This window comes from Mus pahari, chromosome 5 (assembly GCF_900095145.1).
Source record: "Mus pahari chromosome 5, PAHARI_EIJ_v1.1, whole genome shotgun sequence".
NCBI classification, from domain to species: Eukaryota; Metazoa; Chordata; class Mammalia; order Rodentia; family Muridae; genus Mus; species Mus pahari.
Window position 1 is genome coordinate 17,036,351 of NC_034594.1, and position 23,202 is coordinate 17,059,552.

The 23,202-nt window shown below is 50.9% G+C and overlaps 2 protein-coding genes across 4 annotated transcripts in view; one reads left to right on the forward strand and one right to left on the reverse strand.

The window, feature by feature from the left end:
* Positions 1-11,896, forward strand: part of Fer1l5 (fer-1 like family member 5) — a 46,558-nt gene extending 34,662 nt beyond the window's left edge. The window contains exons 32-53 of the mRNA XM_021197609.1: positions 418-599; positions 785-946; positions 1,201-1,305; positions 2,266-2,412; positions 2,488-2,650; positions 2,799-2,824; positions 4,818-4,868; positions 4,974-5,081; positions 5,611-5,730; positions 6,292-6,453; positions 6,648-6,739; positions 7,138-7,308; positions 7,497-7,645; positions 8,051-8,190; positions 9,643-9,731; positions 9,963-10,058; positions 10,218-10,359; positions 10,572-10,671; positions 10,748-10,938; positions 11,085-11,194; positions 11,441-11,585; positions 11,696-11,896. Of these exons, the coding sequence (XP_021053268.1) occupies positions 418-599; positions 785-946; positions 1,201-1,305; positions 2,266-2,412; positions 2,488-2,650; positions 2,799-2,824; positions 4,818-4,868; positions 4,974-5,081; positions 5,611-5,730; positions 6,292-6,453; positions 6,648-6,739; positions 7,138-7,308; positions 7,497-7,645; positions 8,051-8,190; positions 9,643-9,731; positions 9,963-10,058; positions 10,218-10,359; positions 10,572-10,671; positions 10,748-10,938; positions 11,085-11,194; positions 11,441-11,585; positions 11,696-11,896 (2,852 nt within the window). The remainder of the gene's footprint in view (positions 1-417; positions 600-784; positions 947-1,200; positions 1,306-2,265; positions 2,413-2,487; positions 2,651-2,798; positions 2,825-4,817; positions 4,869-4,973; positions 5,082-5,610; positions 5,731-6,291; positions 6,454-6,647; positions 6,740-7,137; positions 7,309-7,496; positions 7,646-8,050; positions 8,191-9,642; positions 9,732-9,962; positions 10,059-10,217; positions 10,360-10,571; positions 10,672-10,747; positions 10,939-11,084; positions 11,195-11,440; positions 11,586-11,695) is intronic.
* Positions 11,897-13,211: 1,315 nt separating this feature from the next.
* The window catches only part of Lman2l (lectin, mannose binding 2 like), a 21,948-nt gene continuing 11,957 nt past the window's right edge, over positions 13,212-23,202 (reverse strand). The window contains exons 5-9 of one of the 3 annotated variants that reach the window (XM_021197553.1): positions 19,360-19,392; positions 18,232-18,393; positions 18,034-18,148; positions 14,902-15,021; positions 13,212-14,567 (exon numbers count right to left, since the gene is read on the reverse strand). In XM_021197553.1, the coding sequence (XP_021053212.1) occupies positions 14,425-14,567; positions 14,902-15,021; positions 18,034-18,148; positions 18,232-18,393; positions 19,360-19,392 (573 nt within the window). In that variant the 3' untranslated portion in view covers positions 13,212-14,424. The remainder of the gene's footprint in view (positions 14,568-14,901; positions 15,022-18,033; positions 18,149-18,231; positions 18,394-19,359; positions 19,393-23,202) is intronic. The other 2 variants (XM_029538755.1, XM_021197554.1) reach the window with 2 other exon arrangements.

Genomic DNA, 23,202 nt, shown 5'->3' on the forward strand with positions numbered 1-23,202 from the left:
GCGGATTACTCCTCCTGTGTCCTGTTAATGGCACAGTTGATAGAGATAAGCAATGGCTGACAGGGATCCAGGATGTTTGGGGAGATCTGTGTCCATTGAGCATCACCAGCCATATCAAAGGACAGTCACTGCTGCTATGGACGATCAGTAAGGAGAAAGCTTATCTCTAGACCTCCTCCGTCTCTGTGAAAGCCAGGCTGTAACCGCAAGGGGCACGGCATTCCTGTGGATCTTCCCCTGGTCTGTGGGGCATGCACAGGATCTGCAGCACCTGTATTCTAGAAGGGCTGCATTTTACAGCCGCGGGGGGCTGCCTGTCCTGAGTCTCCTTGGTCGAACGGCTGGCCCTGCAGAGCAGAGGAGAACCTCTTTTGGCAGTTTGGAACTGTGACGTCCTGCCTTCCCTCCATGATCTAGAGCCTTTCATCCAAGTGGTCTTCCTGAACCACAGCTTGTGTACCCAGACCCTGCGAAGCTCTGCAGCTCCGACCTGGTCCCAGACGCTCATCTTCCAGCACCTTCTACTGTTTGAAGACCCCAAAGATACCAGAGAGAACCCCCCACTTGTGGTGCTGGAGCTGTGGCAACATGACTCACGGGTACAGTGGACAGGACTTAAGAGAGGAAGACCTACCCCTCAGCCTTGCTTTGGGATAGAGGTGTTGGAGTATCTAGTGAGACTGGTGTTCAGAGGCCATGTATACGTATTACTGCGCCCCCCTCAGAAGCCCATGCTGGTAGCCTGGTTGGTTGTCTACATTCTATGAACTCCTTTCACTTCTAGGGAAACAAAATCTTGTGGGGACGGAGCATGTGGCCCCCAGTTGTCTGGCTGGGCCTCCAAGACTGGGTCTTTACCCCGCTGAGATGGCACCCCCTTGTAAGAGAGTTGGGAGAGGAAGAGGGTGAGATCTTGGCATCCTGTGAGCTGATCCTAGAGACACAGGTACAGATGGGAAGAGCAGGGCTCGTGCCCCTCCCTGCCCCACCTCCAGGTTTCCACAAACACCAGGGCCCTCCCCTCCCCATCATGGAAGGTCTGAGGCTCAAGATGGATTCCGTGCTGTCAACCTAGCCAACCTCCTCCTTAAGTCCCCTCCTCCTCCAACCCACGGGTTCTGGGACATGTTGGGTGGGGATAGGAGTAACGGCACCAGCCCCCAGGGCCTCGTGCTTCGCTTTCCCTCTTCTGCCCTCCAGAAACTGAAAGAGCTACATCCACCAATCCTAAGCGTCCCCTGTAAGAACGGGATTTATTTGTTGCCCAAGAACATTGAGCCTAGCATGAAAATGATGGCCGTTGAGGTATGTGCAGACGGGGAGAGGTGGGCAGGGAGAAAGCTTTTCCAGAGCATCCTGCAGCTCTTGGGGAGTTTTTCTGACAACCTGGCCCAAAGTTTGAAGCCTAAGATTTTCGGAAGAGAATCCAGGGCAGAGGCTTAGACAATATAGCAAGGCAGGCAGCAAGCAGGAGACCTGGGACCATCTTGTACTGTGTATCAGGGACTGACTTCCTGGGGAAGAAATGGAGGCTCGGAGGTAACATACTGCAGACGGAGTAATCAGAGACAAAGTGACCGACCACAATTTAACCCATCCCTGCTTGAGGCCAAATGGAGGTCCCCACATTGGTTATTCTGTGCCCTGTTCCAATTTGGCAGATAACAGTCAAGTAGTCCAGGAATTAATGACTCCTTAAGACCAGCCAGTGTGGTTGGTCTCCATTCAGCCCCCAAGAAGGGTCTTGTGAAGAGTATAGAAATTCCTTTGTCAGTTGTGAAATTCCAGTGGGCCAGGTCCCTGGTTGGTCATGGAGCTGTCTGGGACACAAGTCAGCAGTAAGCTAAATGGCGATATGGACCCAGAAAACTCTGGGCACCATCTGCTTCTGTGGGCTCTAGAGGCAGCCAGTCTCAGGACCCCAAAGTCTGAGAACTGTCTGGAGTCAGCAAGCCAGCAGTGAGCAGGTTTGCCACTTACCAGCTCAGAGGCCTGTGTGTGTGAGGGGTGAGTGGCAGACTCAGGGTAGATGACACCTTCTTCATGGAGAGAGCAGCCAGCAGCCAGGTCTTGAGAAGCAGCCTGACCTCACAGGGCAGAGAGGCCTGGGGGAGCTTCAGATTCTAGCTCTGACACTGCCTCATTCCTAACCTTGGCATGATTCCTGCTGCATGGCACTTCCAGGCCAGTTTGATTCTCCCCCACCACCCTACACACACACACACCCTAAGAAGTGCTGTCTGCCCCTTGCCCTGGTTCTGACAGATTATGGCCTGGGGCCTTCGGAACATGACGAAGGTGCGTTACCCCCAGCTCTTGCTGGAATGTGGGGAAGAGTCCCTGAGGACAGAACCCATCAGCAACTTCCAGGAGAACCCCAACTTCCCTACGTCCACCTTCTTCTTCACGGTGGTAAGAGGCCCTGGGCAGGGGCTGGACAGTCTCCTCCTCTTGAGGGGCCTCACATGCCCCTGTTTGGGCTTGTAGTTCATGCCTCTGGAGGAGACCCATGCACAGCCCCTGGTGGTGAAAGTGGTGGACAACCAAGAATATGGCCAGCAGATTGTGGTCGGTCAGGCCAACATCGACTTCCTCCAGCCCTATTTCTGTGACCCATGGTCTCTGAACTACACAACTGTAAAGCTGCCAAGTAGGGTCCTTTCTCCTGGCCTTGTCTCTTCTCTTCTCCAGGAAGCCCTCAATAGGCGTAGGGTGGGACCCTGGCTCCTCTGCGGGGTTCGCACCCCTCTGCCTTGGCTTCTCCCTTCCTGAGGCTCATGACTATGTTCTCTCCACAGCTCTGTCTGTGAAGAAGCCTGATACTGTGAGTAAGAGCCTCAGGCTACCTTCTCCCATACCTTTTACGTGAATGACCTTGTCCCTGTGTCTATTAAACATTCCTATGAGGAGGCTTAACTATTCAGGAGAAGGCTAAGGGCTTGATCCTCAGCCAAGTCTGCATGTGAGGATCACCTGAGGGGGGCTGTGCTAGGAGGCAGCTCTGAGACAGGGTCATTTGTATCTATGGCTGGTCTTGAACTTGCTCCGTAGTAGAGGATAACCTTGAACTCCCAATCTTCTTGCCTCCTCCCAAATGCTGGGATTACAGGTATTCGTCCAGCTCACCTCCGCTTTTGTTTATTACTGTGTATTCATCTGTGTGTATGGGGGGTACATGTGGTGTGTGTGTGCACACATGCATAAGCAGCCAACTCCACCTTGCTTTTTGAGACAGGGTCTCTCTTGCTTAGAAATTGCTAATTAAGCTAGGCTGGCCAGCCAGCCCAAGGGGTTCTTCTGTCTTCACCTCGCCAGCACCGGGATTGCTAATGTATACTGCCATTTTTACAAAGACTCAAGAATTTAGATTCTCATGCTCTGAAGTCTGTGGTGGCTAACAGTGACTTGATAATCTAAAATCACCCAGGAGACAAGCCCTTGGGCATTATCTAGATGCAGGTAATAGAGGTGGGAGGACCCACAGTGAATCTGAGCAGCAGCATCCTGTGGGGTGGGGCCCTACATGAAATCCAAAGGAGAGAGCTGAGCAATGATTCTCATCACTGCTTCCCAAATCCACATGCAACAAGACCAGCTGTCTCAGCCACCGGGCCATCTCCTCCTCACCATGATGTCCTGAGCTATGAGCCAGGATAATCCCTTCTTCCAGTGAATTACCTTTTTTTTTTTTTTTTTTTTTAATTATTTATTTATTTATTCGGTTTTTTGAGACAGGGTTTCTCTGTGTAGCCCTGGCTGTCCTGAAACTCTCTGTAGACCAGGCTGGCCTCGAACTCAGAAATCCGCCTGCCTCTGCCTCCCGAGTGCTGGGATTAAAGGTGTGTGCCACCACGCCCAGCTCAGTGAATTGCTTCTTGTCAGGTATTTGATCACAGCACCAAGAAAACTAACACACAAGCACTGTGTGGACTAAGACCTCCTTACCTGAGACCCTGGCTCCTGAAGGATCCCAATATAGCTGCCAGTCATTAAGATTTTGTCCCAAGTCCCTCTACCCCTAATGCATCATGATTAAAGCTCTCAGGCAAGAGCAACACATTTTAATACAGTCCCTAAGTGCCTTCATCACAAGCAGATGCTGCCAGGCATAGCTAGCTACATGCTTGTAATCCCAGCACTCAGAAAGACGGAACAGGAAACATGTAGGTCCGAGACAGACTGAGCTACATAAGCAAGACACTGTCTCAAAAGGACAAGGGATGTACCCTTGAGTGACAGGTTGTTTGCCTAGCATGAACAGACCCCGAGTTCCATTCCTAGGACAAGATACAGAAGGGAGGGAAGGTTGATTTTGCTGGGTGGGCCATAGTAGTTAGGCCTGTAATCCCAGCACTAGAGAGGCTATGGCAGGAGGATCACAGCCTAGGCACATGGTGAGTCTCTCTCCCTCCTCTCCCTCTCCCTCTCCCCTCACTCTTTCTCCCTCTCCCTCTCCCTTCCCTCTTTCTCCCTCTCCCTCTTCCCTCTTTCTCCCTCTCCCTCTCCCTCTCCCTTCCCTCTTTCTCCCTCTCCCCTCTTTCTCCCTCTCCTCTCTCTCCCTCTCCCCCTCCCCCCCCACACACACAGATTCTGCCTCCTCAGGTTCAGATAGTGTGTGAGGTTCTGCATTTCTGAGCACTTTTGAGTCCTGTCCATACAGATGGACAAGGAACTCGAGGAAGCATTCCCTCTCCCTCACCCCTCCCATCCTATCTGAACTGAAAAGCCTATGTTAAGGCCATGGGGGCGGGAGAGCCAGGTGAGCCTGCTCAGCCTGCTGTTCCCATTCTTCTCCTCTAACCTTCCTTACTTTTTAGTTCCTAGACTTTGTCTACAAGAAGTTCTGGTTCGATTCCAGCAAAGATGAGGTGAAGCAGGCTCAGACCCGGGAGGCAGGGACACCCCAATCAGTTGAGGGAGGTGGGTGGGCTCTAGCACTGCCCGAGAGCCAACAAAGGCCTCTTCTCGGTTAGGATGACTATGAAGAGGAGGAGGTGGACTGGTGGAGCAAGCTAGCCTGGGCCACGGGCGATGTGGACAAGTCCTTGAACTACAACCACAAAAGCTACCACACCCTGAAGGTTTGGAGGGTACTGGGAAAGGGGTAGAACTTGTCAGGGGACCAGCAAATGGCAGAACACATTGGTTTTGCCTTGTCTGAAATAAGACCCTGTGTAGGGCAAGCAGGTCTCCAGCTTGCTTGGTAGGTGTAGATGATCTTGAACTCCTGAGCCTCCTGCCTCTACCTCCTGAGTGCTAGAACTGCAGCCGTACACCAACCATATTCAGATTAGAGCAGGAACCCTGTTAGACGAGCTCTCGCCCAGACCTTCCAACTTTACCAGGAGAAGCCCAAGGTGGGCAGCCCCATGGTAGGGGAATTATTCAAGGTGTGTCTCTACCAGCCCATCTGCCACCAAAGAAGGGGGACTGTCCACATTGTCCCCTAAGGATACCAGGGACCCTTCTAAGAACTGCTCCATCTGAAGCAGACAGTAGGGCTACTGACAGGCAAACTCTTAGGGAAAGGCTTGGGTTCTGGTAGTCTTTTCGTCTCTTGAGTCCCCAAATGGTTCCTCAGCAGCCCAGGGCCTGCATACCCCCCTACAGGTATATGACTGTGAGTTGGAGGCAGTTCTGACCTTCAAGGGCCTGCAGGACTTTTGCCAGACCTTCAAACTTTACCAAGAGAAGCCCAAGGTGGACAGTCCCGTGGTAGGGGAATTCAAGGTGTGTCTACGCTAGTTTGGCTGCCTGTCTCTCTGTAGCCCATCTGCCCTCAAAGTCTCTAATAAAAGCCCTGGCTCTGCACATCCCTGAGGATGATGAGCCGGAGCCTGAGAAGCAGCTCCAGAAGTAGGACAGCAACACGCTGGGTCTGTGCAGGCAGGGACAGCAACATAGATGGGTCCGTGCAGGCAGGGACAGCAACACAGATGGGTCCATGCAGGCAGGGACAGCAACACAGATGGGTCTGTGCAGGCAGGGACAGAGAAAGGCAAGACCTTCAGACTCCCAGCTCTGGCTCATGCTGGTCCCCTAAAGACACAGACTTGTTCAAACATGAGGGGATGGGTGTGCAGAGTTGACATCAGCATAGTCTGGGAACACCAAGTAGCTTTGAGTGCTTTGCCCAGTGCCCCCCTTAAACCCAAGGGTCCCTGCTTGAAGATTCCTGCTGCTCACCCTTAGCCCAACCACCCCTCCCCCAGTCATACCCAGGTGGCTGGGGTTGGGGGACATTTTCACAAAGTTAGGCTAGCGCACTACCAACACCTCCCCTCACCCCAGGGCCTCTTCCGCATCTACCCCTTTCCGGAGGACCCAGATGCCCCTAAACCCCCACGTCAGTTCTCGGCTTGGCCTGAGATAGAGGACTTCCCTCAGATATGCTTGGTACGGGTGTACCTGATCCGAGCCATCAACCTGCAGCCACAGGACTACAATGGCCTGGTAAATAAATAAATAGATAAAGTCCCATCTGTCACCAGTGGCCCCTACCGCACACCCAAGTCACGGTGATGCAGTGTCTCAGGCTGTTTACACCCACACAGGCACCCCCATGGGTCCATACCCTCCCTGCTCCCATGCCCCCACCCTCCCTGGCCAACCTTGACTGATTCCCCTCTTTCTTCCTTCCTTCCCAGTGTGACCCTTATGTGATCCTGAAACTGGGACAGACAAAGCTTGGCAGCCGGGACTCATACTACCCTAACACTCTGGACCCCATCTTTGGCACGTGAGTTGCCCATAGTCACCCACAGCCTTCTTTCTAGTCCTCCAGGCTGTGTTGGAGGGCAGCTCCAGCAGGCAGAGTCAGTCCTTCCAAGCCTCCAAGGTCCCTGTAAGCAGCATCTCACTGGCTCTTAGGGGCTCGATAAGTGGATGATCCACCGTGACCTTTTCCCAAAGAAAGACGCTCACTCAGGCCTCCATAGCCCGGCCATCTTACATTGAAGTTACTTTCAGCCATGTTCAGGGAAATGAGATGCTGGGTGGACCAAGGTCTATCCTGTGCTCCGCTGTCCACATTCACTGGGAAGGAAGAGCTGGAGCAGGGACACTCAGGCCGAGATGCCAGCCCACCGGTGAGACAGAGTACCTGTTCACAGCCACTTTGCAATGCCCTTTCTCTAGGGTGTATGAGCTCACCTGTAACATCCCGCTGGAGAAGGACCTGGAGATCCAGCTGTTTGACTTTGACCTCATTACTGCTGATGATGAGATTGGAAGTACAGTCATTGACCTTGAGAACCGACTTCTGTCTGGCTTTGGGGCCCGTTGTGGGCTCTCTAAATCCTACTGCAAGTAAGTGTGGACCCACTCAGCAAGCAAGCGGGGTGAGGGGAGGTGTGAGCCCACGGCTTCCAGGGACGTAGCTGGGAACTGGGCTAGACCTGCCTCTCTGCCCATGCTTCCAGCACCCTCACCTGCAGCTCAAGGCAGGTGGGAAGGACCTGTTCCTTCCCATCTGTTCCTCTTGCATGCTCCCACAGGTCAGGGCCCTTTAAGTGGAGGGATCAGATGACCCCGAGCTACCTTCTGTACCGGTATGCCAAACAGAAAGGGCTGCCTCCACCTGTATTTGACCTTGAGGGAGATTCAATTTACTACAATGGGGAAAAGTTCAAGTTGCAGAGCTTTGGTGAGCCCAGCACACTTCCAGACAGCCCAGGTGTAGCCTCAGGGAACCAGTAAGGACCTGGGCAGAGGGAGAGGAGGGCAGGCGAGGAGAGTTTGCCCTTGGGTAGAGAGCAAGAATATCTTTCCAATCCCCCCCCCCTTTTTTTTTTTTTTGGCTTTTTGAGACAGGGTTTCTCTGTATAGCAATGGCTGTCCTGGAACTCACTTTGTAGACCAGGCTGGCCTCGAACTCAGAAATCCNCCTGCCTCTGCCTCCCNAGTGCTGGGATTAAAGGCGTGTGCCACCATGCCCGGCTTCAATTTTCACCTTTCTTTTCATAGAGACTGTAGCCAAGCATCCTGGCAGGGCTGGGAAAGGTGCTCAGATGGGAACGCTAATGATTTCATGATCCCGTCTCAAATCCAGAGTCTGCACCCCCTACCTACAAGCATTTGGGGCCTAAGAAGGAGCGCCTGGCACTGTACATCCTGAACACCCAGGGACTGGTTCCTGAGCATGTAGAGACTCGCACACTGCACACTAACAGCCAGCCAGGTATCGACCAGGTATGTGACTGGAGAGGCTGTTCCTGCCTCCTATGGACTGGACTAGACCAGGAGATATGGGTATCCATCCACCCAGGATATATAGTCCACAATGAGAGGCAAGGGCAGGCAGACGGCTCACTCACATACACAGACAGGAGCCAAGTACGTTTTGCATGTTAGTAGGAAAGATGCTCCAGTGGCAAGAATTTCACACCTGGATGGCCCATAAGAAATGGAGGCCTCACAACAGTTTTGGGAAGCTCTCGGCTGTCCTAGAAAACCAACAGTGCCACTCTTTGCTCTCCTGGGTGTAGGAAGGTGGTATCATAGATCAGAGGGCACAGATACACAAACCACAGTTCTAGCCACTGAACTGCAGGCTCTCTTTTCTATGGCAAGGAACCTGGGGACACAGAGCCTCCCCTCAAGAGCATCTTAATTATCCCCCACTGTCCAACTATCAAAATGGCTTCATCTTCTATCAATTTTTCATATTCATGAAGTCTTCTGCTGAGAAAAATGTAAAATAGCCATCCTTGTTAAAGTGACGCTCTCAAATGGGTCAACTTTGAAAAATCAAAGTAGGTCAGGTGGTTTGACAGGCAGAACATATTTATTTACCCATTTCCCAAGGCTGGGGGTGCCACTGTCTTAGGGTTTTACTGCTGTGAGCAGACACCATGACCAAGGCAAGTCTTATAAGGACAACATTTAATTGGGGCTGGCTTACCCTGCATTATCATCCAGGTGGGAGCAGGGCAGAATCCAGGCAGGCATGGTGTAGGAGGAGCTGAGAGTTCATCCGAAGGCTGCTAGTGGAAGACTGACTTCCAGGCAGCTAGAACGAGGGTCTTAAAGCCCACTCCCACATGCCCATGCCTACCCTACTCCAAAAAGGCCACACACCTACTCCAACAGGGCCATACCTTCTAATAGTGCCATTGTCTGGGCTGAGCATTTACAAACCATCACAGCCACCCTTCCCCTTCCTCCTTTTACCATTTACACCACTAATTCTCATATTATCTGTCTGTCTCTCTCTCTCTCTCAACTCTCTACTTTGTGGCTGGCTTAATATCCTTAGGCTGTGGCCACACAACACAAACCCTCCTATCTAGTTTCCTCTTTCTTAGGGCTTCCATGCTGTGAGGACAAGAGGCCCAGCCCCAGCATGGATCCAACAGGCCGTCTAGCACGACCTCCTCACCCCCTACCCAGCCATAAGTGAGAGCTCAATGCCCACTCGGACTCTCCGAGCCAGATCCTTCACCCCTACTCACTTGCCTTCCCAGGCAAAAGTTAAAGGAGCTGGCAGGTGGTCACTGTCACCTCCCAGGAGGTGACACTTGTCACTTGTCACCTCTAAGCCCTGCCCCTGGGTGGCAGACCAACCCATGTGTCATATCCTCATGCCATCTAAGTCCAAAGAGACCAGCAACCCCCCAACCAGCAAATCCATTCTGACTCTAGGGAAAAATACAAATGTGGGTGGATATCTTCCCCAAGATGCTGGGGTCTCCTGGGCCGCAAGTCAACATCAGCCCCAGGAAGCCTAAACGGTGAGTACGAGTACGCTAAAGCTCAGCTCCTGAGCGTGGAGCTCCAGCTCAGCACCCAGGGTGCAGGGTGCCTCTGCCCACAAGCCCAGGGAGTAGAAACTCTCAACTGAGGTTAGAAAGAGCTTTACTGCCCAAGTCCAGGCTCCGTGGGCAGCTCCTCCCTGGGCAGGCAAGGCTGTTTGTGGCTGCAGGGTGGGTCTTGACCCTAGCCTCAGAGCACAGTGGCTGCAGGTACCAACTGCGCTGTATCATCTGGAGCACGGCTGAAGTGGACCTGGTCCGAGAGACCTTCAGTAGAGAGAAAATGAGCGATATCTACGTGAAAGGGTAAGGCAGGCAGGGGAAGCGGGCCGCCTAGTTTGCTCCCTGGGTCTGTTACCCTGCTAGAGCCTCTAGTCCTAAGGGGAACACCACCACCACTTGTGTCTGTCTGGGGGATGAGGACCACACACAGGAACCCAAGGAACCTGGGGACTCTGTCCCCAGGTGGCTCTTTGGGCTAGAGAAGGATACTCAGAAGACAGATGTCCACTACCACTCCTTGACTGGGGAGGCCACCTTCAACTGGAGGTTCGTCTTTACCATGGACTATCTAACAACGGAGCGTGCATGCGTCCAAAGCGAGAAGGTAAGGAAGGGGTGGGAAGGAGAAAGAGGGAAAGAGGCCTAGGCTCCAAGAGATGAGCCCTCCTTTCAGAGACCTGCAAGCTGTTACAGGATATTAGGTCATGTCCTCAGGCAGAACTCTTCTCCCTTTCTCGTCTGTCACTAGTGGACAAGTGGGTATCTGAGGGAAATGTCCAAGAGGCAGGCCGCTAACAGCCTTCTGCTATCCTCCAGGACTACATATGGAGCCTGGATCCCACACCAACAAAGTTTCCAGCCCGGCTCATGATCCAGATATGGGACAATGACTTCTTTTCCCCAGACGACTTCTTAGGTGAGGTCCTGATGTAGGGTTTGTGACATGGGATGAGGAACTCCTTTTGCTGACAACAACCTTTCTCTGGCCTCAGGGGTCTTGGAGCTGGATTTATCGGACATGCCCCTTCCGGCTCAGAACATCAGGCAATGTTCCCTCAAGATGATGGAGACTGACTCCAAATGGCCCTTCACCCCACAGAAGCATATCTCTCTGTTTAAGAAGACCAATGTAACTGGATGGTGGCCTTGTCAGGTCCTAGATGGTGACAAGTGGCGTTTGTCGGTAGGGGCTGGGGAATGTTTAGTGAACAGGACCTCTCTAGGAAACTTCTGGGGGGCACTGTAGCCAAACCTCTTTTCCTTTGTGGAGGCAGGGAAGTGGTCCTGAAACAACACAGCAGCCCCTGCTCTGTCCTTTGGTGTCCCTAGGGTAAAGTCAAGATGACTCTTGAGATGCTGTCAGAGAGAGAAGCTCTAATCAGGCCAGCCGGGCGAGGCCAGTCAGAACCCAACCAATTCCCTACACTCCATCCTCCTGAGTAAGGGCCCTGGAGGGCGGTGGTGCAAGCCCAGCTTTCTCCTGCTTGGTACAGGGTGGTGGCTGGTGGGCCTCTGTGTGAAGAGGGGCAGCAGCTACTTCCTCCTGCATGGTTAAGGTGACATCAGAAAATAAGACTTGAGGTTGAGCGTAAGGGACTCCCAATCTGTTTTAAAAAAGGGAAGCCCTTTGCTCTGGGTCACTTGACCTGAAGATTGCTCTTGCCCTCTGTCCCTGTCACGGGCAGGCGAAATGACTTTTTACTGTGGTGCCGGTCGCCTATTAAAAGCTTCTGCTATGCTGTCTGCAAACGCTACCGCTCCAAAATCATATGCCTGGTGGTGACTCTGGTTATAGGGTTTGTACTGTTCAGCTTCGTCTATTCCGCTCCGGTGAGTGCTAACTCGTGGGGAAGGGACAGTGGCACTGGCCGCTCCTGCCTTAGCCCTCAGGGCGCGTTTGAGTTGCTACTCTAGGCCACTCTGCTGTCTGTTCTCTCTAGAGCTATTTGGCCATGACCTGGATCAAACCTCAGCTCCGGCTGTACCCTCCCATTAAAATAGTCAACCTCATCGGTACGGTGAACACCAGCAGCATCAACTCTTCCATTTTCACCATGGAGGGCTCAAAGCTAAAGCCTTTAAAAGACCATGGGCCAACATATTATGCAAGCGGTATCTTCCCAGAGGCTCCAGCTCCATGAGGCTTTGTGAGCTGGCCTTCCTTTCTCCCACTTGCTAAGTAGCCTGTGCCTTTGGCTTCTTGGCAGATCCTTGCTTGAGTCTTCTAGGGCATGTTCAAGGGGCTGTGCACACTCTGACTCATATATGTTTAGAGATCACTTCTGACAAGAAGAGCAGAGCTGTAATTTTCTATTGAAATAAATTCATTTTTCTAACAGAGCCACCCTAAGACTTGGAGGTTGGGATGGAAGACAATGTGAAAGGCTGAAAATGGCATGTCTGTGAGACTTGGGGAACAATGCTACATTTAATCACCCCATCTAGTCCTGGGCAGGGGAAGGGTAGCCATGTGCCATACATCGAGGCCACAGTTTCTACTTAAGTGTGAGGGCACAAGAGCCGCACCAGGACAGGTACCACCTCCTCCAGAAAGACAGCCTTTCTCAGCATGGAAAACATTTGCTTCTACAACAAGAAAAAAAAAAACAAAAACAAAAAACAAAAAACAAAACAAAACAAAACAAACAAAAAAAACAACTGGGGCAGGATGCAGGATTCTGAATGGGTAGGTTTTGTTTTCAATTTTTCAAGACAGGATTTCTCTGTATAGTTCTGTCTGTCCTGGAACTTGCTCCATAGACCAGGCTGGCCTTGAACTCAGAGACCCACTGGCCTTTGCCTCTGAGTGCTGGGACTAAAGGTGTGTGCATGAGTGGCTTTCGTATACACATTAAACTAGTTCCCAGGCTACACGAGGACTGCAGGCCTCTCTTCTGGTCTCTTCCAAAGCATCAAGGCGCTCAGGAGCAGGGTTAGGCTAACCTGGCTCTCTCTCACTCTTCCTGTGGGTAAATCCTTTCAGTCCCGTGGCTGTGAGTCATCTCAACAGGCCACTTAGATCCTCTACCACAGGATCCACCCATTCCTCCCTTTGAGCTCAAAGCAGACAAAACTATGATTACTTTTCAGCATTCCCAGTACTCGGGCCAACCTATATCCCAGCTTGTTCTCTGGCTCCCCTTAAGCTGTTACGCTACTGAGGGAAGGTGTAAGGCTTTCTGCACCCCATCTTTTTTTTTTCTCCTGCATAAGGGCAACACAGACTATCCTGCTTTAATGTCTACATGGGAAAGACAGGGGGCTGAGACGAACTCTCACCTGCAGCCAGGGTGCCCTTCCTCCTAGTTTACGGACAGATAGGGTAAGGGATGGGGTGAGGGGTTTCCCAACCATCCAGGAGGGGCAGGATGAGAGCAGACACACCTGAGGCTCAGGAAAAGGGCTGGAGCCCCCAATCAAGTCCACACTACAAGAAGGCCACTGAGCCACAACGCATGACTGGTTCCATCAGCTACTTTATGAAGCCTTTTCCTCGGGCTACAGAGAACTGTGCCAGGCGCTCCAGGGAGACTAGCCTGTAACCAATTTAACCACAGGGCAGATAGGTGAGCAGCATGTGACACTTGTGGAATAAGGCAGTGTAATAGGTGACACAGAAGGGCACTCAAGCTGTGCCGCTGCCCCAGGACCAGAACTTTCCAGGCACAGAGGATGAAGGGCTTTCACTCTCAGATGTGTAAGAGGAGATCACCAACTGTCTCTTCTCAGAAAGAGGCCAAATGCCTCGGGGGCATGTCCAAACCTCTTAGCCCAGGGCGTGTCCAAGTCCAGGGAGTAAGAGAAAAGCTGCTTATCCCTTCCAACACTCAGAGCAGAATCCCAAGAATCAGGACAAGCACAACACATGCGACTAAGCAGGCTCCAGCAGGTCCAGATGACTCCACGAGGTCAGACGCAGCCAACACTGCTCTCTGAGGCACACCTGGACCTGGATGATTCCATAGTTAACCTCACAGCATGTCAACTCCTCCGAGCTTCTCTTGAGTTGTAACAACTTTTAGCCAAACCACCCAAAGGCCTGAAGGACTTTGATGAGGAAAGCGGAAGACACAGCCACAGTCAGAAACAGGATCCACCCAGCAGAAAAGAGGCTGAAGTAATGAGTGGCTGCAGGAAGCCCCAGGGCCACCTAAAGAGAGCAGCAACCTACTTTCCTAGCTAAGGATGCATATAAAGAGGACGGTGAGTGGAGGGAGACAGGCGGGTGAGGGAGAAGTCTCCATCCAGACTGCCAAGGAGCTTCTGAAGTAGACAGAGGCATGGGCAAAGCAAAGACTAGTAAGTGGGTCTCCAGATTGTACGGGTTCTGGTTTTCTATTTGGGAATTCTAAAATGCAATGGAAGGCCTACTGTGTCCAGTCCACACTTGGGCTATCTGTGTAATTGGCATCACAGTAGGTATTTCTCCATGTCTCTGCACTCTGAAAGTGGAAGGACTCCAAGAAAAGGCATACCACAGCTGCTCGGCCCTGTGGTGGTATCCTGGGCCAGTGAGATGTTCCCATGGATGACCGTGAGGATGCAGGATCCCCGCATTCAAAGCTCCAGTGACAGAACACAGTCCCTGAACAATGGGCCGACTCGCCAGGCTGTATGCTCAGACCCACACCTTATGGTAAACACCATAGAGGGACTGATGGCGGAGGGCTCAGTAGAAGCGTTTCCGGCTCTGGTCTTGCCATTTGTTGTAGAGTATGATCCCGATGACAATGGCAAATACCGAAAACACCAAGGAGAAGAAGACAATAAGGAAGAGAGCCAGGCCACTCAGGGGCGTTGGTGGTACTGTCACTGAGGAAGTAAAACAACAGTGAGGAATACAGAGCCTACCCTACAATGGTCAACAGGGTGTCCAGTCCCCAAATTCTGACACCCACTTCTGAGGAACCAGATCCCTGACCTCCCCCATTCTAGGTGGCTCTATTTAAAAATGAAGCAGCCACCCGCCTGCTGTTGCTGCTGCTTTGCCTGCAACAGGACAGATGGGGAGGTAATGCAGGCATTCCTTGTGCCTGTCAGGAGCACAGAAGGGCCTGAGAGCTGTGGGCACCAGTCACCCCCCAGACTCCACGGACACTGCTACCTCCTCTCTAAGCACAGGCCATTCTCAGAATCCCACACTCACTCTCTGGCAGCTTCAGATTGTCCACCGAGGGCAGGAATACATCTCGATGTAGCTTTTCTTCTTCTGGGGTCCTCACTCCAGTCAGCTCAAACAACTTGAGGGAAATGACATCATGGTTATCTAAAGGAAGAATGGAGGATTACTCCATCGCCCTCAACAAGGGCTTCTGGAGTTTGCATCTTGCTTCAAGCCTCTGATACAAGCCTCTCTCTCAACTGACAGCAGTGACAGAAAGAAGACTGACTTTTCAGGGGAGCACGGAGGCTAACAGGAGAAGGGAGGTGGAACCAAGGCGTGGTGGGGGGGGCACAAATACAGCATGTTTTCTCTCCTATGTGGAATGCAGACTTAAATACACAAGCCAAATACAAAGAGAGGACAATCTGGGGAAGGGAAGAGCTGCAGGACAGCAAGGAGACAGGGGACAGAGACAGTGAGTATGAGCTAAGGAAATGACACATGTTGGTGCTAGTGTCATGTGAGACCCTGTGACGGTGCATGCCTGAGATATCAGCCCTTAATTAAAAAAGAAAAAAGCCAAGTGTGGTGGCACATGCCTGTAATTCTAGCACTTGAGCGGCAGAGACAGGAAAACTGGTACAAATTCAAGGCTAACTCAATCGCAGGCCATACTCAGGCCAGCCAGGATGATAGAGCAATCTTAAAAGCAGCAGCGGCAGCAGAACCCAAACTTTCCTTAAAGCTTCGTACTTTTCTCATCTAAAGGAAGAAGGAATTGGATATATTCTATTTTACTGGGAACTATGCATTACTTATATAATAAAAAATCTAAAGGTAATATTGAAAATAATTGATGGCTCAGTGGTTAAGAACATTTGCTGAGGGCCAGAGTTCAGTTCGCAGCATATATCACATGACTCAGAAACATCTGTAGCTCACGCTCCAGGGGATCTGACATCCTCTTCTGACCTATGCAGGCACTTGCATACATGTGTACATACAAGACACACACACACACACACACACACACACACACACACACGCGCAAATAAACATCTAAGACCTTAAAAACTACTGAAAGATAAGTAAACCCCTATCATACATTAAGATCTTTTAGTGGTGAGAGAGGACACAGCACACTGCAGCTTCCTCATGGTGGAGCATGAGCACACGTGTATATCCATACACGCATGCACACAGCATCTGGTTAATGGATCTTGGTCAGTCAGGCCAAGACTACATGCACGGAAGATGCTGTGCTTCCCAACCCAGGCCTATGTCTCCTTGTTTAGTTGGTTTTATGAGACAGGTTCTCACTAGGTAGCACAGGCTGCTAGCCTCAAACCTGTGACTTTCTAGTCTCAGTCTTGTTAATGCTAGAATTATAGGCAAGAGTCCCTGTGCCCAATTTCTCTTTTTTAAAGTTTTTGTTCTTGTTCAGTAGGGTTTGGGCTTTTTAAACTTTTGTTTGAGACAGGGTCTTCTTATGTAGCCCTTGTTGTTCTAGAACTTACAGATCCCCCACCTCTGTCTCCTGAGTGCTGAGACTGAATGGCCTTCGGGCTTTTCTAACTTCTAAGCTTGCAAAGCTTCTTGCCGCAGATGTAGAGTAAGCTAACTCTTGACGAAGCTCTGCTCCCTTCGGCAGGGATTGACTTATTTCCTTCGAGACTAGCTGTTGCCAGAGGCTTGGATTTCTGATTTTTGTTATCAGGGCACATCCACAGCTCCTTGCTCTGCTACAGTCTTCACTTCATCTTTGTCTTGAAAATGTTTGTGCTGTCGGAAATAAGTTTAAACTACAGGACAGGATAAAAAGCAAGGGCAGGCCAGGAATAGTATCATGCATGTAATCTCAGCACGTGGGAGGCCGAGGCAGAAAGAACCTGAGGTTCAAGGCTAGTTTTGGCTACACAGCAAGTTCTAGGCCAGCCTGGGCTACATAGACCCTATCACAAAACAAAGTAAAGCAAAGAAACAAATAAAACATCAAATAAGCTATGCAGAAAACTGACCTTCCCTTTCTTTCCTTCATTTCTTTTTTTGAGGCAGGTGTCATCCTGTAGTTCACTCTGGCCCGGAACTGTTAGGTAGCCGGCTCATCTCTCTTTTCTTCCTTCCTTTAGGCAGGTTTATATAGCCCTGGCTGTCCTGGAACTCATTATATAGACCATGCTGGCCTAACACTCAGAGACCCGCCTGCCTTGACCTCCACCTTTTCCTTCCCCTTGCCTTTGTCCTTCTTTCAGAACTAACCCTAGGCAATGTTCTACAGTGTGAGGACATCAGAGCCTGGAACAAATGAGAGCTAACTGCAACTTTCTCAAGTGCTTGAATTTAAAGAAAAAAAAAAAAAAAAAGCAATTATGCTGGGTGTGGTGGTGCACGCCTGTAATTCCGGCAAGGAAAAGGTTGAGGCTGGCCACATCACTAGGTCAGGTCTGGATACAAAGCAAGACAAAACCAAAATGCAAAGAAACCAACAAGCAAAAAGCCAACATTAATGACAACAAAACTATACTTCTATAGCTTAGAAGTTTATAGATATTTTTAAAAATTGGCTGCCCAGGCCAAAATTAAGTATGGTGCTGGCATGTCAACCAAGGAAGGTAGGAACCCCAGTACTGATGAGATGAACTGCAGAACAGTCAAAGAAAGGCAGAGACAGTGCACTGTGCACAGGAGGCAGACGCTGCTGGTCAGAAGCGAGCCAGGGCAACGCTCTCTACAGTGTGCAGATGGCACAGTAGACATTTACAGTACCAAGTGCAGCTCAGGAGGAGGCAGATGGTTAGCAAACTTGTCCGCAAGCTTCATTCAAATGTCTGAACAAAGAGGGAGAGACACTGGAGTGGTTAGGAGGGGATGGTGGAGTCAGGGGGCAGCTATAAGAAGGGCACGGCAGTAAGTATGGGTGAGAGGCACAGGCCAGAAGAGCTGCCCAGACAAAACACACGCACTCAATGCTTAGGCAGCTCCTGGCTACAACTGTCCCAAAGGAGCCTGGATTGGAACTTTTACAGATCTAGACAAGAATGTGCAGCATTCTGAAACCACCTGAGTGGCTTCCCATAGTTCTCTATCTAGCTGTCCTTTGAGGGGGCCTCACTAAGCCTGGGGTCCTGACTAAAGGGGTCAATTGAGGCACAGAGAGAAGGGGCAGTACAGTACCAGAGAGATCCCCAGTGATGGAGGAAGTGCCGAAGTAATAGCCCCGGGGAAGCCGGACCCCAGGCATCTCAATGCAGTCCCTCCACTCATGTTTGCCATCAATATCCATCATTATCTGGAATAAGACAAACAGTGTCAGGGTCGGGCCACGGGAGAAGAGGCAGTGCATACCACCAGCTGCTCCAAGACGGGACTCACCGTCAGATGCCTCTTGACATAGCGAATCACGAGGAAGGTATCATAACGGATATTTCGGACAATGGCTGTGCAGCCACCCAGCTCTGTGGGTCGCCCGTCCCGCTCATGATCGTAGCTGAGGGAGCCATTGTTCACCATGGCTGAGATGTAGGGGAATACCCGCTGGAACACAGGGAGGGAGAAGCAGACAGAAAGGCAGACTCTCAGCCATGTCTGTACCACAGTGAGAGGAACTGAGCCCCCTGCCTCATCGTAAACAGCCCATCCCAGCAGGACCCACATACAGATGAGCATGCACAGGGGCATGGACTCAGGGAGCACGGGCTCCACACTGGATGTTAGGAACTCTGCAGACCCAGGGTAGACCTGCAGTGGCCCTGTAAGACACTGGGGGTCACTCCACTCCTCCCAGCAATCACTGTTTGGTACTGCACACCAAGAGTCTCCTCCTCGGGGGGTAGGCACCTTTCTCCCCAGCTGCTGCTTGAAAAGGAAAACTATCTCCCAGGTCTCCACTTCAGCCCTATCCTCTGCCCAACTGAAGTGTCTGCACACAGCAGGCATTCTCAAAATTACCTGTTTGAGTGGTCAGGGAATCTTTCCAGTCTAGACAGCTCCTTTCTGACCCTAATATCCTGCCAATACTTGATGCAAAATGAATCAATCCAGAAAGCACTGCTGGGACAGGCTCTGGGGGCTTCTCTAGCCACAACCACTGTTCCTAGTCAAGACTTCCAGCCCACCCACAAGTAACGCCCCCAAGGGCACCAACAGTGAGAGAGCAAGGTCCCACGTCACCTACTTGCGTTCCCACTACTTAGTTGCCTTCTCTCCAGCGGAGCTATACAAGCAAACTCCCCCTCAAAACTGGTGAACTAGCCATTCCAGAATGATCCCAGTGCAAGTCACTGCAGAGGGGCAGAGTGATGGAGGGGAGGGAAGACGAGGCATGCGCTCTTTGGACAAGCCCCACACTGTTTCAGACAGTCAACATGCAAGGTGGAAATGCAGTCAAGACCAGAGACTCAGAACTCCTGACACAACAGACTCTAAGCAGCAAGAAATGTCAGGTGGATGGTGAGACTAAGGGACAAGCATGGCGGGTCAAGTGCTGACCGCAACCGATACCTGGGCTCCTGGAGAATAGCGCCTCTTCTGGGCCTGAGCGGGTCCAGCAGGTTATTACAAAAACAAGACAGGACACAGAACACAGGAGACCAAGTCAGAGAGAGACAGCCTTGGGAGAGAGCTAGGACCCTGCTGTGTCGGATGAGTTAGCAACCAAAATCCTCAAACAGAAATTCAGGGTCCACAAAGGGCATCCAGCAAGCTCTTGAAGCTCTGGAAGTATATGCAAAGTGCCTGCGGGTGCCCGCACACCACCGCTGTGAGGCTGTCTGGCTATCAGACTCTCAAAGGCCTCTCTCTCTACCCCATGGAGGGACCTGGGGCTTTTAGCAGCTTTGTGAAACAAACAGTCTTGCACTACCCAAACCTAGCTGGGCTAAGTCTCCTAGACCACTGTATGTCCTTAGCACAGGGGGAAAGGAGACCAAAGAGAAACAAAACAACACAAAAGTGAACTCTTCCAAGTCTGAGATGTCTCATACTGCTCAGGTCTCAGGATACAGCTCTTGCCCAGAAGACAAAACCCTACTGTACGAGACCATAAAATTAACTCTAATCCAAAGGGATCATTTGCCCTCTAATTGAGCCTCATGGACATACATCCCAAATAACTGTTGTCACTGACCTACAACATGGGGGCAGGGTGAAGCTCCGTGGGAGCGCAGCAGCACAGGATTAGAAAGTCAGTGGGCTTGAGGCACTTCAGCTTTGCCTCAGCAAATCACAGCTCTCAACTCCCGGCCCTGAGAGGAAGCCTCACATGCTCGGCTCAGCCCAGTTCCTAAGGGGAGGGTCCCGAAGCATGCAGTCCTCTCCTCCTCAGGAAAGCCAACTATGCTGAGTCAGGACTGTGTGAAATGCTGGGGTCCAGCCAGTGCTAACTGCTCTGGTGAAAAAGGAGGCGCTAGCAGACAGTGAGAGGACTGTGCTCAGGGTGGGGTCCAGGCGGTCAGATGAGTCCAGCACACAGTCTGATGTAAGGAGAGGCTGGTGGGAGGCAAGGCAGAGCACGGCAGCCTCATGGACCAGGGTACTGAGGTAGGGAGCCCCCAGAGGAGCTTCCCAGATGTTGTGAACCCCTGAGGGGCATTTAGTCTATCAGCGATGAGTAAGCCCCCAGCCATAACGTTACTCTTACGCAACTGTCATCTAGAACAAGGTACCTGCCAGCGTGTTACTAAGTAATTCTCAGAAATGAATTCTGAGAAAGCTTGTAACCAGTCAACAATTAAGGAAAAGAAGGGATTAAAAAAATGCCCTACGGTGTTCTGATGGCCCCAAGATTTGCTTTAGTTATCACTTCTCATCACAAAATTAACTTAGAATTTTAGAATGCCTGGGACAGCAATCCTTAGGCAAGGGTACCCAACTCTTCCTAAGGGTAGTGAGACATCTAATCACCCAGCAAAAGCCAGGGGGAAGCTCAACCCAAGTCACCCTGGAGACAGAAGAGGGTACCCCAGTCACGGAATTTCCCAGCAGTCTAGAATGGGGCTCCGGGGTCCATCCTTGACTTTGTTTTTCTGAGACATTTATGTAGCCCTGACTGTCACCAGACTCTGTGTATCCCAGGATGACTGAGTTTCTACTGCACTTCCCTAGTGCTGGGAAGAGAGTTTCTGCCACTGCCAGGTTCATGACATGCTAGGGGTCAAATCTAGGGTTTCCTGCGTGCTATGGAAACACCAACTGAGCTACATCCCCAGCCCCAGAAGACTGAGACATGCCTTCAGAATTAAACACTGGAACCTACCATCTGTGGCTTCAGCAGCTAACACTACGGCAAGGTGAGCATTTCATTCCCAATTCAGAGGCCCCAGAATAAGGAATTCCCACCTGTGAATACTATATATAGCACAGGAAAAGTTTCCAAACCTTGTACCATTAGAGCCATAGTTTTTAAAATGACCCTCAGCAACATTCACTCATTAACAAGATACTCAGGATTCTTCCATGGACCCCCTCCCATTCTTAGGACCCCTGCCACTCTTAGGACCCCTCCCACTCTTAGGACCTCTCCCACTCATTGGGCCCCTCCCACTCTTGGGAGTTTCCTCCCTTTTCTTACTAAATCAATTTCTTTCACTTGGCCTCAGAGAGACAGAGAGATGGTGGTAAGGGAGCTGCAGTGTAGCTTAGATGGTAGCATGCTTGCCTGGCCTGCACACGGCCTTGGGTTGGATGCTCAGCTCCACATAAAACTGAGCATGACTGCACATGCCTATAAGTCCACAGCCATCCTTGGTTACATAGTAAACTCCAGGCTAGCATCAGCTAATTGATACCCTGTCTCTCCCACCATCCCCAAAAAAAGATTCTCATGAACTTCTGGAGTTGTGGATTTTAAAATTCTACAGGTCCAAAGCACATAGGGTTGATGCCTAACAGACAGGAGCACAGAGGGTCTCTGGAAGTGGAGGCTGGGTCCTCATCATCCTACACTACCTACAGCTGCATGCCTTTGCGCTGGGCGACCTCTACGTCATATCCTTATTGGGATACGTGTGAGTGAGGTGTAGAGTTCACGGGATTAACTATGGGAAGATGAGAAGGGTGGACCACTTGGCATAGTGCCAGGCACTCAGGAGGACGTCAACAAAAATCCAGTCAATTAATAGCTGCATTAATGAATTTTTACATTATATGTTGTTCAAAGCCAACCATGCATGATTCAGGGGAATAATTTCCTTGGCTGACATAGACCAGTAAAATGTCTAGAAACATTTGGGAATAGGTGCAGTCTGTTCCTTTTTAAAAAAAAAATGCATTTTAAATATATTAAAATACAATGAAAAGGTCATCTTTAATACCTTAACACCAAATGGTGAAGAACTATATAACTTCCTAAAATAAAACATACTTGACTACACGTAGCACATGGGAAAAGTCACTTCTCTGTTCAGAATCTTGGACAGGAAACCCTATGGTACCAGCACTCCTGGGTTCACCAACTAGCACAAGGGAGCCCCTCTTCTGGGGCAGTGCTCCCCAACCTAAGCTTGCTACAAACTGCAGAGCTGTGCGCCTAACGCTAGATGTGAAGAAAGGGGTGGGAAGAGGAGCCGCACAGCAGCTTCTGCCACACTGGCATCCACCTAGGGGTGAGTAGCAGCTGGCAGCCGTTAAGGGGACATGCCTTCAGTGTTCTCAGGCCTGTGAGCCAGCACCACCATCTTCCTTGCTAACTCACTTCATTTACTGATTTAGCAGGGAGAGGTCAGGGGACAGCTTGAGGGAGCTGGTTTTCTCCTTTCACTTTTTGGGTCCCGGAGATCAAACTCACTTGGTGACAAGCACCTTTAGCAGTCGAGCCACCTGTGAGAGTGTCCTCACTTCACAGGCAAGAACTCTCGTGGGAGAGAACACTGGTATTCAGGAATGTACTTAAGGTCTGAAACCAAGTGGTGTGCTCCAGAGCCCCGACTCAGTCAGTGTATGACAGTCTACTTGCCATCCTATGCTCCCAGGACTGCTACAATTACAGACCAAGATACGAAGTAAGACCCTGTCCATTTTAAATAAGCCAAAGTTTAAAGCATACTTTTTTTTAAAAGGAAAAGTCAGGTATGTAAACAGCACACCTAAGCAGGAACTCTAAAGCACAAAGACAGACTGCAAAGTGGCTCCAAATCAGAGACTAAGAGAGGGCAACAAGACGGCTCAATGGGGAAAGGGGCTTGCTGCCAAGCCTGACAGCCTGAGTCTGAGCCCTGGGACCCCAGGACGGAAGGAGAGAAACAACTGTAGCAAGTTGTCCTCTGATTGCTACATGTATGCACTCCACCCCATACACAAAGTGAGCAGAGACAGAGAGACAGAGACAGAGAGACAGAGACAGAGAGA